General features: G+C 49.7%; 6 protein-coding genes across 6 annotated transcripts; 4 read left to right on the forward strand and 2 right to left on the reverse strand.

Annotated features, from left to right (window-relative positions):
- Window positions 1-1041: 1041 nt before the first annotated feature.
- Window positions 1042-2629, forward strand: CDV56_100400 (uncharacterized protein; the record flags this gene model as incomplete). Its single annotated transcript, XM_026754019.1, has 3 exons — window positions 1042-1822; window positions 1900-2360; window positions 2429-2629. The coding sequence occupies 3 exons, from the start codon at window positions 1042-1044 to the stop codon at window positions 2627-2629; spliced, it is 1443 nt and encodes a 480-aa protein (XP_026611430.1).
- A 681-nt stretch (window positions 2630-3310) lies between these two features.
- On the reverse strand, window positions 3311-5583 carry CDV56_100755 (polynucleotide adenylyltransferase; the record flags this gene model as incomplete). The annotated part of the gene is made up of 8 exons (XM_026754374.1): window positions 3311-3382; window positions 3517-3634; window positions 3691-3805; window positions 3850-4456; window positions 4514-4725; window positions 4792-5166; window positions 5222-5370; window positions 5435-5583. 8 exons carry the CDS (start codon window positions 5581-5583, stop codon window positions 3311-3313), a joined length of 1797 nt encoding a protein of 598 aa, XP_026611431.1.
- A 471-nt stretch (window positions 5584-6054) lies between these two features.
- Window positions 6055-7405, reverse strand: CDV56_101167 (homoserine acetyltransferase family protein; the record flags this gene model as incomplete). The annotated part of the gene is made up of 6 exons (XM_026754786.1): window positions 6055-6128; window positions 6186-6265; window positions 6317-6464; window positions 6533-6642; window positions 6707-7202; window positions 7261-7405. 6 exons carry the CDS (start codon window positions 7403-7405, stop codon window positions 6055-6057), a joined length of 1053 nt encoding a protein of 350 aa, XP_026611432.1.
- A 971-nt stretch (window positions 7406-8376) lies between these two features.
- On the forward strand, window positions 8377-9159 carry CDV56_101529 (flavin reductase family protein; the record flags this gene model as incomplete). The annotated part of the gene is made up of 1 exon (XM_026755148.1): window positions 8377-9159. One exon carries the CDS (start codon window positions 8377-8379, stop codon window positions 9157-9159), a length of 783 nt encoding a protein of 260 aa, XP_026611433.1.
- A 2525-nt stretch (window positions 9160-11684) lies between these two features.
- CDV56_101976 (putative C6 transcription factor) lies at window positions 11685-14459 on the forward strand (the record flags this gene model as incomplete). Its single annotated transcript, XM_026755595.1, has 4 exons — window positions 11685-12777; window positions 12851-12951; window positions 13009-13684; window positions 13747-14459. The coding sequence occupies 4 exons, from the start codon at window positions 11685-11687 to the stop codon at window positions 14457-14459; spliced, it is 2583 nt and encodes an 860-aa protein (XP_026611434.1).
- Window positions 14460-15377: 918 nt separating this feature from the next.
- Window positions 15378-17489, forward strand: CDV56_102472 (uncharacterized protein; the record flags this gene model as incomplete). Its single annotated transcript, XM_026756091.1, has 1 exon — window positions 15378-17489. The coding sequence occupies one exon, from the start codon at window positions 15378-15380 to the stop codon at window positions 17487-17489; it is 2112 nt and encodes a 703-aa protein (XP_026611435.1).
- Between the last annotated feature and the right edge of the window lie 41 nt (window positions 17490-17530).

Consider the following 17530-nt stretch of genomic DNA (forward strand, 5'->3'; position numbering starts at 1 on the left):
GCGACATGTCCTGCATTCATTAATAGAGCCATTTTTTACTTTGTTGTTGGGTGATGATACGGCGACACCCCCATTACCTGAAAAAAAGAGAGGATGTATGCGATGTCTAAAGGGCAGGTGAAGCAAAGAAAAAAAGAAGAGACAACAAAAAAGGAATGCGCCCGATAGGAGGCTCGAACTCCTGACTTTCAGATTAAAAGTCTGACACTCTAACCAACTGAGTTAATCGGGCGTTTGCATGGAAAACGCTGCCTTTTTAAACCTTGTAACCCAGAAATTCAATTTCTACTTCATGCATCAAAATATTGCTACCTAATTTATCGCCTAAATGATTTGGACGGTTGATAGTGTATAAATACTTATATACTTCACCTGCATATCTATAATTTTCCTTAACTAAACTGGTGGAAAGGCTAATAAGAATCATTATTATTGGCAGAGCAGAGGAGCAGAGGAGCAGAGGAGCAGAGGAGCAGAGGAGCAGAGGAGCAGAGGAGCAGAGGAGCAGAGGAGCAGAGGGCTGTGAGGAAGAGCGGTAAAAAAAAAGTAGCGCCCGATGCGAGGGTCGAACTCGCGACTTTCAGATCTCTATCATAACTGAGAGGGACATGTTAGCGGTAGATTTGGTGGATTAGTGGGAAACTTGGAACGCACAAGTCTGACACTCTAACCAACTGAGTTAATCGGGCAGTATTAATCTTTTCGTTGAACCATACAACAAAGAAATATGTGTCGGAATTCTCAATTTACCCAAGCCGCTTCCACATCCCCTACCTCATGGTATGTGTACCACATTACTCCGTAGTCGGGTTGGGTATCCAGATAGGTGTCGCAGTAGCCATTTGGGTGTGGATTGAACACCCCTGAGAAATAAATACTTTGGGGGGCTCGGCAATCGCTCCGACGCAGCAACGGAGTTTCCCCGCACGTCGCATGGGGTTCCTCCGCATGGGAGTGAGTATTTGAGACCCTCGAGACTTTCTGTCCCTTCATTCAAATCTCGATTGTCTCTTTTTATATGCCATGACCAGATGAATCGACATGTCTTTCTCAAAAGAATATCCCGCACTGCCCCGCGAAAGTACTCTGTCACAGCTTCCGCCCGAATACCCCGCAGACACCCAGGGCCAGATCGTACAGCTCCTTTCGACGTCTTCACTGACTCGCTTGGTTGTGCTAGACGATGATCCTACAGGCACCCAAACTTGTCACGATATTCCTGTACTCACCGTCTGGGATATTCCGACGCTGATTAAGGAATTCCAGCAAGATTCCCCGGGGTTCTTTATTCTCACCAACTCGCGCGCTCTTCCCCCACTTGAAGCGGAGAAGCTCATCCGCGGCATCTGTGAAAACGTCTCGCAGGCAGCCCAATCCACATCTCAGACTGTCGACATCGTCGTTCGCGGCGACAGTACATTGCGCGGCCACTTTCCACTGGAAGCAGACGTCGCGCAGTCCGTGTTCGGCCCCGCAGACGCATGGGTGCTGGCCCCCTTCTTCTTCCAGGGTGGGCGGTTTACCATCAACGATGTACACTATGTAGCCGAGGGGGAGAATCTGGTGCCTGCTGGATTGACGCAGTTTGCCAAGGATGCGACCTTTGGGTACAAGAGCTCGAATCTGAGGGACTATGTCATGGAGAAAGCGCCTGGACGGTTCGCCGCCGAGCAACTGCACTCGATCACAATAGACGACATTCGAAAGGGAGGGCCCGAGGTCGTATATGAGAAGCTCATGAGTTTTCCCAAGAAAGGCGTCGTCATCGTCAATGCTGCAGCGGAATCGGACATGCACGTTTTCGTCGCCGGATTGCTCCTGGGTACGTTTCGAAACCCCTCCATCCCCGATCTGTCGACACCTCGTTCAATGCTGACAGTGAAACCGAGTATGAAACAGCCGAAGCCAGAGGAAAACACTTCCTCTACCGCACCGGCGCAGCCTTCGTCTCCACCCGCCTCGGAATCCGCGCCATACCGCCCATAACAGCCCAGCAACTAGGCCTCCCCTGCCCCCGCAAAACAGGCGGCCTCATCATCGCCGGCTCCTACGTACCCAAAACAACAGCCCAGCTCAAGGTCCTGACTGACACCCGCGGCGCAACCGGTGCCCTCGCCGTCATCGAAATGGACGTAGCAGATCTCATCGCCTCCGACAGCGCGGAGAGTGTAATCCGTCGAGTCGTCCAGGAGACAGAGACACACCTGCAATCCGGCCAGGACACGCTGGTCATGACGAGCCGGAAGCTGATAACGGGCCGGGACGAGCTATCCTCGCTGGCTATCGGGGCGAAAGTCGCCGAGGCGCTGGTCCAGGTTCTGCAGCTGATCCAGGTGCGTCCGAGATATATCATTGCGAAGGTAAGCAATCACCGAACACAAAAACCAGGCCATGGAGAATCCTCAGCTAATGGGTGGTGCTTGTCCAGGGCGGGATCACCTCTTCCGACGCCGCTACCAAGGGGCTCAATATCAAGCGTGCCACGATTGTCGGCCAGGCTGCGCCTGGTGTGCCGCTCTGGCGATGTGATGAGCCGACTTCCAGGCATCAGGGTGTCCCGTTTGTTGTTTTCCCGGGCAATGTGGGCGGGGAGTCGACGCTGTGTGAGCTGGTGGAAGCATGGAGCTGAGGATGAACGTCGTTTGTATAGTTTCATAATGCACATATATCCAAACAAAGAGTCTATAGTTTGACCATGGACGGTGAAATTTGGTTTACCGAAATGGGAGTCGGATACTGGAGACTGTGGCCCGTAGGCCACGCGGAATGTGTACCTTCATTCGACTAATCTAACTGGCACTTGGACCAGGCAATAGCTGCGTAATGGGGACGGCGATATGTACAGCCACAAACCATTTGCGTCAGACGGAAATCACCACCATACCAGTCTCAGTCAAACGCCATGGAAAACAGGGCCACCCATACTCAGTAGTGCAGATATGCGCCATATTGATGGCCTCAAGAGAGCACTCTCGCAAGGTCGCTGGAAAAAGCGACATAAAAACCAAGAAATGCTTGTTCCTTGTGGAGGATGGGAAACAAGAGAGGGATGAAGGCGGGAGAGAAATGACGACCAACCTTGTTATCTAACCTCGATTGCGGTGTTCATCGCAGTGCAGCCAAGACCTTAATCAAGTGCGAACTGCAGAGGCAGAGTCAGCTGGAGTTAGCTGTTCACCAACACATATCATTGACGTTGGGCTTTCAACTTTAATCAATTGTTTAGGCGTTGTAAGTGTATCGTTTCAGCGAGGACATAATGGGGACCAGCCCCAACACGACGAATAGTTCGGCCTCAGGTGAGGGATGCTCACGCAGGTGTTGGCGTACTGGAGATTCCGTTGGAGGTGACCTGCCGCTTTGCAGCTGGAAGCGATGCGTCCTAGAAAGTAATTGAAATTAGTCAATCCCAATGCCGGAACTCTCAGAGCGTCATCCAACATGCGAAATATCCGCTTTCGTCTGGTGATTCATTTCCCGCTCGTTATTTTGTTTGACTCTCTTGCAGGCACTTACGTCCAAAGAATCGATACCTCGCTTTTGAGCGCCTGCTTCGGGTTTCTTGATGACCTTCTTCTTGGGGCGCGTGGGACGGGCTTCTCCCGGCTGGAAGACATCCTCGGGAAGATCGAAGCTGGTTCCCGAGTCAAAACACATCCACAGAGGAGAGCAAATTGTGACCAGACTTACTTGCGAACGTGAGTGATGGAGAGATCATTGATGCCGGGTTGGTACCCTGCCCACGAAGTACACGTAGATTTAAAAATCTGGGCATCAGTAGAGATGTCCAGCGAACGGGAAGCGCCTTTTAACGTCAGCTAGCTCACGGAAGACAAGCGCCATACATACCTGGCTCCAATGGCTTCAACTCCAAGCCGATGTAATATGTCGTGGTGTAAATGATACGGCTATCACCATTCGCGTTCTCACCGACAGGCTCAACCTCGGCATTCTCAACTCCGCTCTGAGCTGCGGCTTGGTGTGCAGCATCTTTAGTTTCATCTGTCGTCTCTGTCTTCGTACCTTTATCCTGATACTTGGTAGAACCGTTCTTTACGGCCTCTGCTTCTTCTTCATTGGAGATGATATGCACTCTCTCAAAGCCTTTTGGAAATGGGTGAGCCACAGCGATGGTAGGCTTGCGATCCAAAGCTCCGACCAGGTGTCTGATCTTGGATTCCACAAGACCAGACCACACCGATTCCGCTTCCTTAGTCCTGCTTGAGGCAGTGATGCTAAGATAGTATTTGTAATCATGTGTGAAGAATGAGTGCCGCGCAAAGAGATCATTCCAGGTCAATTGCTTCAAGAAAATCTTGTCTACAATATCACCTCCCCGTTGGAGCTCGCGAAGGATAACGGCCTTTGTGGACATTGAGATGTTGTGCGTCGCACACATCGATGGATACGCGGGGGTGATGATAGGCATAAGGTGGAACCGGTCGCCGTGGTAGATCTATCATTGGTATCAATATCACGAAGAATGCGGCGCGGCGTCCTGGGTTGCCCTTACCTTGGGATTCCAGACCTTAATCTGGAGAGGTCCGTCCTCGATAGGCTTTAGCAAGACAGGCTGGGGCCACGCCCACTTGTTCATAATGCGAAAAAACTTGCCGACGATCACAGACCCAGTAGCATGTGGGTATAACTGACAGACTCGTGCTACTAGCATCGCCCAAGCGACACCACCCGGAAAACCTACAATATTGGAGTAAATCGCCCGGCCTGTAGCTTGGTGTCAGCATGATAGCCGGGAGATGATGAAAAAAGAGACAGATGAAAGGTCCTTACGCTGAGCCCAGAGCTTGATTGCGCGTAGGGCAAGGCGGAATGTCTTTTGCTGGGGCACCAGTTCTAAAATTTCATCTGTGACCCGAGTTCCGTTCAGCGACCGCACCTCCTTCTCGTCAAGCCCCCTGAGGTAATCGTTGTTCTTCAAGTCGAGATTGAGAGGGACCGACGACACGATCAAACGGGCAAAGATAAGATCGATACTGATACCGGACAACTCCAGCTTGATAATTGGGACGAAGGCATCGGGAACTGGTGTCATCTTTTCGATAGCCCCGGGAGGAGCCATCTTCTCAAGCACCGGGGGGAAATCTGAGAAGAAATCGTCAATGAGGACATGCTTGGGGCCGACCACGAGTGTATCAATATCCGAGCCTATCGCACTGTCAACATCACAACCGTTGTGATTAAACACTTCCATGTCACTGACCAGGACCATAGACACCCAGGCGATAACTTCCATAAGTGAAAATCTTTCCACCTGCTGCCTCGACTGCTGCAGGGGACAGCCCCTTCTTTCGGCTGACAACCTTGACAAACTCGTGCGTTACGCGTTGAATGAGCTGGAGAACTTGTTTCCTACGCGATGACAGACATGGTGTCAGCAGAACATCAAAGAGAAATGCAGCTGAGTTGATCCCACCTCCGCTCTGTCTCCGCGGGACTTTCGAAGTTGTTCTGGGCCTTGAGCTCCGAGATCAAATCATCGTTGGCGGCGAGTTCGTCGGGAGTTGGGAGAGCAGTTGAAATAGGAGGAGTAACTCCCCACTGGCGAACTGGTGGTGTTGACATCTTATTATCTAGCTTGGGTTGACCAAACTCATGCAGTCGCGCCGTTTAGGCGTCAGCGGGAAGCGGCTTGATAAAGAGCAAGAGGATTCGCTAGAGAACGAAAGCAGATGGGAAGACACAGAACGACAAAGCAGCAAAAGAAATTAAGAAAGGAGTAGAAGGGGACTTGTAGAGGAAGAAAAGACAAAGGAAGGACTGAATTGATGAAAACCACCACAGAGATCGAATTGACCCAGTCATCAGTTGCGATGGGATGAGGAGTTCCAGATTATTCACGATTGTATGCTGACTTATCAGACTCTTATCACATGATGTTCACCATCGCCACGGCGATGAACTCACGTGATACTGTCTTCCTACTATAGCTACTAGAGTACTTGAAGTTCAAATTGAACAATTATGTACTAAACAATGAACTGCAAGATAATATGAGCCTACTTGAGTTGATCCTTGCTACGTGTCAACTCAAATTCACAGGAAGTCCGATAGTTGTTCGTCCAACCACTTAACATCATCCTTACTGTCTCCAGGACCACCAGCCCAGTCTGTGTTTGAGGATTGTCAGAAGTGTCTCGCCAATAGTCAAATTCAGATCAACTTACGACCCCAGATAGAAGGAATCACGCGGAGAGTTCCAATGCCAGGCTGCATGCATGAGACTTCATATTCCGAGTCCTCAGGACTGCGCAACGACATTCAGCATTAGACGTCAAAAGCTCGAAGCATCACTTACGGGAAGTATAGATCAGTTTTTCCTGGCATCACCAGGGTCTTAGCCTTGATTGAGGCGATAGCCTTCTCAAAATTACCATTGTATGGTTCCTGCTGCGACACGTCTCCATTCTGCCAGGTCTGAAGCATCACCAACAGATTATCCGGGTCTGATCCAACGGGGTCAATCGTCAACGGAGCCAATTCAGGATGTGTTCATTTTCTGCAGACGGCTTACCTTTGGATAAAGCCCACTTCTCCCAGAAGTTTTGCAAAAAGTCCTCCAGGTCCTTGTAGCCAAGGGCTGTCTCGTACAACTTCTCCCGGTAGAAGGCCTGGCTGAAACCCCTATCCAGACGATCAATGAGCTCCACCTCGTTCAATATAAACGGTCATTCGGACACAAGCTTACCAGCCAGCATACACTCTAGCAAAAGCTTTCAAACCAACATCTCTGTCCTCAGCACTCCACGCCCCCAAAGTCTGTTCGGCCTTTAGAAGGCCAATATTTCCTGAACCCGCCGAGGTTATGCGCTTCGGTGCAAGCAAGGCGCTCTTCACGCCTTCCAAAAACACCAGGTTATGCACCGATGTTGTTGCGGCTCCGCAAAAAGGAATTGCGACGTCCATGAAGTCAGGATACTGGGTCGCCCATTGATAGGTCTGTGCCCCTCCCATTGACCAGCCAATCACTGCCCGTAGATGCTTGATTCCAAAGCGCTCTGTGACAAGCTTGTGCTGAGCGCGAACATTGTCGTAGAATGAGCATTTCGGAAATGGCCGAAGATGCGGCTGGTTGGATGGAGACGAGGACTGGCCGTTTCCGAAGAGCGCAGGTATGATGATAAAGTACTTCTCAGGATTCAGGACTTTATCTTCTCCGATAAGCCAGAAGTTGTCGGATATCACTTGGTGATGGTCAGCATACTAGATATGTGTGTTTTGTCTCTGTCAGTATTTACATACGCCCGGAAAACCACGTGGGGTAGACAATTGCGGGGGAGCCTGGGTCTCCAAACGTCTTGTACGCAAGATGCGCATCAAGTATCTTCTCCCCACTCTGGAGCTCCCAGTCTCCTAGCTTAAAGGTCTCGTAATCTTGGTCAGTCATGTTGGTCACGAAGTTGAAGAGGTTAGATCTGGGAAAGAGCTTTGAATGTTCGGCTGATAAGGTCAGGACTAATAGCAGCGCCTTCGAGGTTCTAGTAGTTCAAAGTTCAGTGATGAGCAGCGATTCATCTACATATTTATAGTCCCCTCGATAATATCAAGGATCTAATTGGAGACACATTGCAGTGTCATGAGGCACAGGTTTGTTGGATTGGTAACACCGACGGTATCCCATGTCGCGATTTATAATGAGATCAGGGTACCTCGTCGACAAGAAGTATGCATATCTAATCAATGTACACGACAGAGCTATGGATGACCAGCAGGGATGTTCTATTGGCTGAATTAGTGGTCTACTGTTTTGCTTCACTATCAAGATGTTGAGGCATCTAATCCATACTCCATAGTCTGGTCTCCGTGCCTCTCTTTTTGGTAGACTTCGCCCATGGCGCCCAGCAAGCAGCGACAGCTCCGCACTTGGGGTGGCCTCGGGTAGCTGATCAGGTAAAATCGGCCCGGCGATCGGTAGTGAAAACATTATTTCCACGCCCCTTTGCGTGAAATATGGTAATGAAGGGTGTGGAAATTAGGAAATTATTCTATACTTGTTCCGTGGAGTTAGTGCGGGTCCAACACTCGGGACAAATAAATATCGAGGCGTCTGCCCGATCGACCGAGAGCACTTGTGCGATAAAGCTCTCTGCATTGGTTTGTAATGAGTCGCACAATCCCATATCGCGTCTTGCGAGTACACAGATCATTGCATACGCAGTTGTACGTTGTCCGAACTTGGTCACTTGCACACTGATGGGATGTCTTCTAGAGAAGGAATCCCAGCAGCAATGCTGGTGTAAAAAAGCGAAGAGGATGCGACTTGCTAATCACTGATGCAGAGGGTCTCGAGTCCAATCATATTCTCCTTGGGTGATTCGTATACCCCAATACCATCAATCTTTTCATCAATCTGCTACGATGTTCAAAGTCCGGGATGATTTCGACAAGATTCAGGCCTCCCGACCTGACTTCAAGCGCGATGCGCCGGTCACTTTCTCCCAGCCCCCGAATCCAAATTGGAAACAAGGCGACGGTGCCAATGATGGTGGAGAGAGTCTGAAGAAGAATCATGTCGAAATTGATCCATACGAAGAAGGACGACCGGTATCATCAAACTATAAGCTTTTGATCTCGGGAATTGTCCCAAGACCCATCGCGCTTATCAGCACCAGATCCAAAGACGGAAAGACAACGAACTTGGCGCCCTTCAGTTATGCTCAGGTCATCAATCACGACCCTCCTCTTTTCACTGTGGGATTCGTTGGCTCGCTTGAGAAGGCCAAGGACTCACTGAAGAATATGGTCGAGTCGGGTGAATGTGTGATCAATATCATCTCTGAGCATTTTGTCGAGGCGGCCAATGCGACCGCTATCAATGCACCGTACGGAGTCTCCGAGTGGGAGATTTCCGGGCTGCACCAAGCACCTTGCTCTGTCGTCCAAGCTGCCCGTGTCAAGGAGTCAATGTTCTCAATTGAAGGCAAGCTCGTCGAGACTAAGGAGTTTCAGAGCAGGACGACGGGTAAGACAACGGGCACTTTGGCGATTATTGAGGGTGTTCGTTTCTGGGTGAGGGATGACGCTATCAACGAGGACAAGAGCATTGTCGACCTCAAGGTCCTGAAGCCCATCAGTCGGCTCGGGGGTATCTCGTATGGGCGTACCACTGATGCCATCGAAATTCCGAGACCAAACTTCTAGATGGCTATGTACAGCATTTAAGAGGGATGGAGCTGATTTTCTGTCGCCGAGGGATAGAGGACAGAAGACAGAAACATGCTTATCGCATCATAGAATTCTTCATTCGGAAACAAGTCGAACCCTTCTTCTCATAAACCGTTCTACAGGTGTCCGGTTGACAGCTAGGCGCGTAAATCTAGCCTGTCGCTAAGGCCTTATTCCCAGTGTCCGAATTACCCGCTCAATTTCTGAGGATTGAGAGCATCTGTAGAATTTCATACGCCATGAGAGTTTGGGTTCTGATTCTGGTCAAAGCTTGGACCGCCAACATGCCAGTACAGAATTTGATGGCTCGGTTCACACCACGGTACGTGGGGAAGAAAGATTGTCGACGCATCCACCAGCGGATTTTTTTAGCTTCTAGTTCCAGTCTTCTAGGCTCGTTCCGTTGTCCGTTTGTGGAACTCGGACTCACTCCGTTTGAGTTCTTGAGTCCGTTGAGCCATGAGGAGGAGCCTAGGACCCCGGCAGGGTCGCCCCATAGGATGGACTAATCCTATTCCTGTCAACCATTATTTCCCGTCCCCAGGCTAAATACGTACTTCTTCTCCAGAGTTCGAAGTCCAGAGTCCAGATTTGGGGGATGAAGAAAACCTTCTCCCCGACGGCTGGCACCTGCAGGAACAGAACCTCAATATGGAGATCATACAACAGGCACACTTCTTGACCCTTATTAGTAGTTTCTAAACAGCGTATGAAAAGCCGACGAACCCTTACCTGGTGGGCCCGCAGAATAAACGGAACGGGGAACCTAAGGTAGTACAGAGGTACGGGAAATAAGGAAATGTTTGGTTCGATAGTTAGATATGATATTAGCTGACTACCTAGCTGTATGCTGCACCAATACATCTTCGAATCACGGGACAAGCAGATGTCGCATCCAGAACCATGGAAGGTCACATGGTGGTTCCCAATTTTTTGGTTCCCCCAGCCAGGGCGCGGAATACGGAGAACACCTTAGCTACCTATCCATGTTTCTTGCTTTTGTCCACTGATACGTATCTGCTCTCTGCCTAATTTTGTCTACCTGTATCATTTATCTTCAATACCATTTCAGTGTTGTTCCCCTATCATTTTACGTGAGATCGAGCGAACAGTCTCTGAGCGGCAAACCAGAATCATTAGCTACCTAGGTCCGGCGGCTTTTTGAGCCAGTGTGCCCAAGTCTTGCGCAAATAAGCACACTCGATCTCGACCATACTAATTCAGTACAGAAGCATTGTCGCATGAGATGAGCTACAGAAAAATAGTGGTTATAATCGCTGACTGTACGAGTAAAGATAACGTTTCACCAATACACAAACTATAGCCCTGCTGACGCCCTAAGTAGAATAGTTGTTGCGCCGTCCCCCTCACCTCCCACATCCCGACCTTGCGATCTTGCGCCCGCCACAAAGTGGGATAACGTCCATGGAGTTTTCTCTTCTGTTGGTGCTTCGTCCCATCGGCCATCCGTATCGCCGGATTCTACCAAAGTCCTAGCTTCCCTCTCCAAATCCCTTGGATCTGACTCTCGGTAACGTTCGATTGCCCCAGCGTCAGGAATAATCAGCTGCCCGATGTGACATGTGCTGTGACCACGGATGAATACTCGCTCGCAATGAGCCGCCCGTCTCCTGTGAAGAACGGCGGCAGTAATGTTCCTCCTGCAAGGCAAATACGTTTTGTCTCGAGCGATGGACAGCCCCAGCCGAAGCGCCGTCGAGTCAATGCGGCGTAAGCTTGTCTTCATGACACATGTTTTCTACGGAGCTGATGGTAACCTTTTTGGCGGCTTCTATAGGTGTCGGACGTGTCGCAAGCGCAAAATAAGATGTTCTGGTGAACAGCCAGGTGAGAAGCTGACGCCGCTCTTATACCTATCGATGCTATTACTGATAACTTGTTCTCTAGTGTGTAAAACTTGCTCGGATTATAATCATGTCTGTTTAGGATATAGCGAACCTTCTACTCATATTCGGACGCATTCAGGGAACGCATCACAAACTCCTAGCCTCACACCTCTACCCGGTGCTAGTGAGAGAACAAACCCTCGAACGGGCAAGAGTCAAAGTCCAGATGTTGCTTCACAATATAAGCAAGCCGCAGGCAGTGGCGTTGACCGGCACGCCGATCATTCAAGCTCTCAGGATGCCCTTGTGTCAAGGGAAACACCCTTGGGCAATATCCGTGAGTCGGAGCAGCATACAACCGGAGCAAGTCCGGAAAGCAGTACGTTATATTGGAGAAACCTGGTTACAATTGGTATTACTGGCTGCGTTGACTCACATTATTTTCGAAAGGCCGGACCTCCCTAAGCTCAAGCCATCGCACCCACGTTCCTTATTTTAGATATTTTGGGCCGACAGCCATTGTTCCCGGCTTCAAACAGATGGTTAGTACTTTCGCCTGGCTTTTTACTGCGGGAGCTTCCCATTTGCTTATTTCGCCTGCAGGTAGTACAGGTGCGCGGGTCTCGCAAAAGCAATACTTCGTTGTCTTCAGGTATGCCTCCAACCCACTTCATGCCTATGTACGGCCTTCTATGGCTAGTGTTTTCGCTTGCTTCTGACATTTTGAATGACACTACAGAGTCCATTTCCCCTCTTCGAAGTCCAAAGTCTGCAGACGTGGGTATCAGTCATATAAATACACTGATCGACAGCCGTGAGTTCCGAGACGCGAACACCATCCCGTTCTATGACCGAGACGATACTTTACCCGTTAGCAACCTGGTCATGCACCTTTGCGACCTGTTCTTCGTTCATCTGGGCTGCAGTTTTCCATTCTTGCAGCGAGATTGGTTTCTTCGTGATCTGAAGGATAAGAAAGTTGATACCATGCTTGTTGACGCAGTCTGTGCCTTGGCCGCAAGATTTTCGCCGCACCCGCTATTGAGTCCGCCTCAGGCGCCGTCTATCGATGGCTCAGAGTTGCAGACTGACGTGAAGAGCTCAGACCGCGGTCAGGCATTTGCCCACAGGGCAATGGGCGCCTTGGTTGACTCGCTTTCATGCCCCACACTTTCTGTTGTTCAAGCGTGTCTTTTGCTGGCCTACGAGCAATTCGGATCGAATCATGACAGTGGTCTTTGGATGTATCTGGGTATTGCCATTCGAATGGCTCAGGATCTTGGAATGCAGAAGCTGCAGGGACTGAAACACAGCTATGGGCGGAGGGGCGTGACTCCAAGTGCAGTTCTCTCTGGACAGGCAGGGAAGCTACGGGAGGAAGAGTATGATCAATGCGATGGTGCTCAAGTTGCTTCAAGCCCCAGCAGCGAGATGAAGAACGCTGAGGACCATCGCGCCTGGGAGCGTGAAAAGGTCGACACGTTCTGGAGTATTTTCTTCCTGGACCGTGTAATCTCCTCTGGTACTGGGAGGCCAGTCACGCTACGCGACGAGGAGATAGAATTATGTTTTCCGCTACAGTCGGAATCTAAATTATCAAATGGCTGGCCTGCACCGTTCCCACCACTGATTCGCATAATACACCTTTACGGAAGGGTGACGGATCTGATCAATGGTATTCAGGATGCGGACCATCTCACAACAGAGACGTTGAAGAGACTTGCTGGGATGGAAAGTGATCTGACAGGTAGTTATCCATCTTCCTCTTTCTCTTTCTCTCTCATCATCTGTTCCCCTAGTGGACTTACATATTTTTCCAGGCATCTACCAGCGATTGTCACCCAGACTGCATTTTAATGCGGCTAATTTCCAGGCCTACGTGAAAGCGAAAGAAGGAACGAATTTCATACTTCTTCATTTTGTAAGACCATTCCCAACATCTACAATAATATCGACTCTTAATCTAACATGCATGAAGTGGTTTCACACCCTCATCGTCCTTCTTCACCAACCCACTCTCCTGAATTCGTTCGGCGGTACGATACAGCATCTCTACCCAAACAGCAGAGAATTGTCGATGTCTTCAGCTAAGACAATAGCGGATATTCTATCTTTCTCTGAGCTTGTTGATGGCAAGAGCTTCATCGGCAATCCATTTACGAGTCAGCCAATGTACATCGCTGCTTGCGCTTTTCTCATGGAGAGCGCATATTATTCGTCGCCCTCTTCGAGATCTGGTTCCCCTCCGTGTCAACCACTACTCAATGGTCAGTCTAGTGGCTTCGTGATGCCAAACATGGACTCTTCGTCGGAACGGAAGTCGAGTGCTAAGCATATACTTCTCGCTTCCGCTGCCCGAGAAAACTACCAGCGGTGCTACAAAGCTCTCAAGGCACTTGAGACATATTGGGAGGGTTCTAGGTATATTCTAACCGTTCTAGATCAGAAAGCCAAGGGTATCGTTGATCCATTACTCTATACTGAAGAGGAGATGGAAAATACAGCCGAGACATTTCCACTTCCGCCCTCCGCTGCTCCCACCTGGCGACAAGCAAAGCCACCATTGAGTGCCACGGTTGAGCCAAAAATGACAGCAGGTGCTGCAAATTTCTCTGCAGATGGCAGAATGTCACCGAGGATTGACCCGGGGCAAGGTATAACAATCATGTCAATATTCCGACTTCGCGAAATGCAACAGCTAACGTATTATTTCTAGCCATTGGATGGGCTCTTACTGGAGCCACCAACTCTTCCCAACCAAACCTCAGCTTGTTATACCAGATGCCGGCTTCCCAAGCCGATTATGACTCGAATAGACCTACCTATTCTTCGCAGTATAGTCACAGCTTCCCCATGCCCGCGCAATTTAAACCGGAGCAAGGTTCGAGCCCGTATCCGCAGTCAGTCGAAACGACGCGGGCTCCAGACGGGGCAAGATCTTCATCTATTGCTAATGGACCCGCGAAATACGCTTCCCTTGCCCCTGTTGCCGCTTCCGATGCCAATCTTCTACTGGGCCTAAACACATCATATTCCAACACAACCGATAGCACATCGAATACTCAACCGACTTACACCCAGGGCCTTGCCTCTTCGTCCTCGTCTCAACTGCAACCGCAAAACCCTCATTACAGTTACACCTTGGCGTCTGCACAAAGCGAACGGCATGCAGATAGCAGACACCTTAATCCACAATCCACCCAATTACAATCGAATATCGGCTCAAACTTCGGAGGGGTCTTTATAGAAAGCCAGGATGTTGATGTGAATGCTCTCCAACAACAAGAACACTTTCCATTCCCCTTTACTGGTGAAATTCTACCGTGGCTTGAATATCTACCGCAAGATGTCCTTCATTACTTTGGGGAACAGCAAAATTACCCTCCTCTGATGAGCGCAGACGAAAATCATACCCAGCCTTCGGAATGAATCCATGTCACTTTTGTGGCATACATCTGACGACTTGTATGAATACATGACCGGTATTTTGTCGCCTATTGTCATGATTGAGTGGAAGAAAGTGACTTCCAACGTCTTGACATTGCATACGCATTCTAATTAGGCATAATCTGCTATTTACTTCGAGATCCTTTGCTTTTACACTTCCATTTAGCCAGCAAGCATTTATAAATCCTTTTTCTTGGTATACACAACCGAATCCTGGCCATGCATTGTGACTATCTCATTTGGGACAATCTATATTACACTTGGTGCAGCATACCGATCCCATTCTGTATTTCTATTCTGGATTCGATATCCTATTTCTAAGCTGAGCCCATTTGTCGATTCCAATAGACGCGACCATCCCTTGTAGCGAGCGCTGAGCATGCAGACGGCCTTATTGTTGCGGGTATAAGCTCAACTCCATTCCGACCTTCCAAAATTCTCAAATCGAATAGATGGCACTATCTATCAGATAACAAATCACTTTCAAAGCCCTTGGGGACTTTCATCTATCGAACGAAGCCTTGCGCCAAGCACTGCTGATCTAGGAGGATGACCAGCCACTAGAGCAGTAGACCGCCATATCCCCATGCATGGTTGCCCTGCACAACCAGAGGATGAAAACACCACCAACAAAGCATCAGGTGGTTGCTGTAAGGATGACCGTTTCTTCATCAGAGACAACCTCAATTTATGTCTTCCACTCAATCTTTAAGAGAACAGTTATGCATCTCCATCTTCAAATCTTTTTTGTTGATGAATTGCATGTTTAGCAGCGTTGTTTACTTATACTCCGTCCAATGAGTCGCATTCCTCATCATTAGAAGTCGCTCATCACCACATACATTCTTGATAAGAGACCTACCATCAATACTCCTTCCTCGCGAATTCCATGTATTTATCATGGAGGATATATCCGACGCCTCTCAGTTGACTGAATTTGCCAATTTAACTGCAAATAAACAGATTTTCGGCTCAAGCCCTTCAGCGGACGGACTACTCCCCTCCAAAGTGACAAAAGCGACTCCCCACGAAGATTCACCACGTCACGATGAAGAAAGACAACTGAGCGACGATGCTCATCTGTGTATTCAGGATTGCGGGTACAATTCCTCGGAATCCTCAACGCAACACTCCACGAGCGACATAGATGGTCAGGACCCGGATGATGACGACTTAGCTCCATTGGACTCGCGTGCATCCAGTCGCTCTTCAATCTCCTCAATCCCTGATTCGGTGTTAATCCACCCTCCAAGCGAGCTGAAACCTGTGATCGGCTGCGACGCAGATGAGCGAATCCGCCACCCCTGGATCAATCGAGATAGCCTCGGTCATGGCAGAATGGAGGCACAGTTCAAGTCCATACAAACAATCAGGCAACGGGAGGCTGCTTTTCGGAAGCCCAGCTCTGTGCGTGCAATGCAGATGCACACTGAGGATGAGGATGATGACGAGTTCCTGACTCCGCCCAAGCGGAGGGGCGGACCTCGGATGTCGGATATCTCGATTCGTTCGGCGGGCTCGTCTCCGCTTAAGAGATCACCTTATTACTCACCTACCGGGTCTGCGGGGAGACAGAAAGTCAAGAAGGAGTATCCGCTTGTTCTGCTTCACTGCACCTTGCTCCCTCCTTCGCTCCCTGTGCCAGGTTTGATTGGGTACCCGGACCAGAAGATACTGAGAGAGGTACTGCCTCCGGAGTACTGGAAGCGATGGAAGTTGCTGGAGGAGAAGGTTGGTTCCGGTGTGCTTCGTGACCGGGGTGTGCTCATCTCTCACCCGGAGGATATGTATGATCTGCTTGAGGAACGATTGTTGGAAAGTCTGGAACTACAGCGTCCACGGCTCCACCATGGCCACTTTCTGGGGCATGAGGAAACGGGTTCGGAGGAAGGGGATCAGTCGGCCGCAGAGGATAGTGCTACTGATGGCGAACAAGGCGAAGAGTGCCCTGATTGCGGGGGACGATTCCCTAGACACGATGCGAGTAGGAAGTGGGAGATCAAGGTCTTCGCCGCAAACGGGCTGATGAGAGCTGGTGCCTGGGCTGCGGCTTGGAAGGAGATGGAAAAGGTGGATGTGGAAGTCGGCCTTTGGCTCCCATCTGAGATCAGGCGGGAGCTGGAAAAGCGGCTTTTGGACAATGATCCTCCTCGCAGTAATCTTAGGCTGCAAGTGCCGCAACTCAGGGAGCAGCCTACAACCAATATTGGCGCAGAGCTGTATGGTCAACCGTCGCGTACGAATACGCCTACCCTATTGATTGACGAACCAACTTTATTTGTTCCTGAAAAAGCCTCCCGTCCCTCATCTCCTGCCCCAGAAATCACGACGCCAACGAAGGCTCCAGTCATGCCAGCCTCAACCTATTCTCCGAGATCAGTTGAGGAAATCGACCTGCAAACGCTGCTCATCAACTACATCCGGGTACTGGCTAGTGACCGGCGCAACGTGACAATCGTGCTTTTGAGTGTGCTGGTGGTATACCTTGCCCTTGGGGTCAAACCTCAAACTTCCTCTTCAGACCTTCGACCGTTCCCTAGGGATATGTTTGAATCTATGCCTGCGCTCTCATCTACCGTTTCACCGGAACAGCATACAACTCCAAGCTGGACAGAACAGCCGAGTTTCTCTACTGTACTCTCTTTAACTGCAGAAGCACCTGCCATGACTGTTGAAACTTCCACCCTTCAAAAGCAAACTGTGAGGGAAGCGTCCAGCTCGAAGACTTCCCAGGCTATTGCTTCAGCGGCTTCCGAGTCTGTTACTTTATCGTCCTCCAGCACTGCTGCTCCCACCCCTCAGATTGTTGCTTCAGCATCTTCTAAAAGTGTTGTTGACCCGAAAAGTCCCGATGCTAATTCGCAGGGGATAGAGACTTCTCCTGCAAGTCTAGATCTGGTGATTGAGCGATCTGAATTCACGAGTCCGGCGATGAGGTTAGCAAAGGATGAGATAGAGACAATTGCGTCGAAGGATTTGGCGGCTGAGACTTCTGCGATGACTACTGATTGAATGAGTTGAAGGATACTTTGGCAAAATACTGATGATGATAC

The sequence above is a fragment of the Aspergillus thermomutatus genome (genome assembly GCF_002237265.1).
Source record: "Aspergillus thermomutatus strain HMR AF 39 chromosome Unknown NODE_227, whole genome shotgun sequence".
NCBI lineage: Eukaryota > Fungi > Ascomycota > Eurotiomycetes > Eurotiales > Aspergillaceae > Aspergillus > Aspergillus thermomutatus.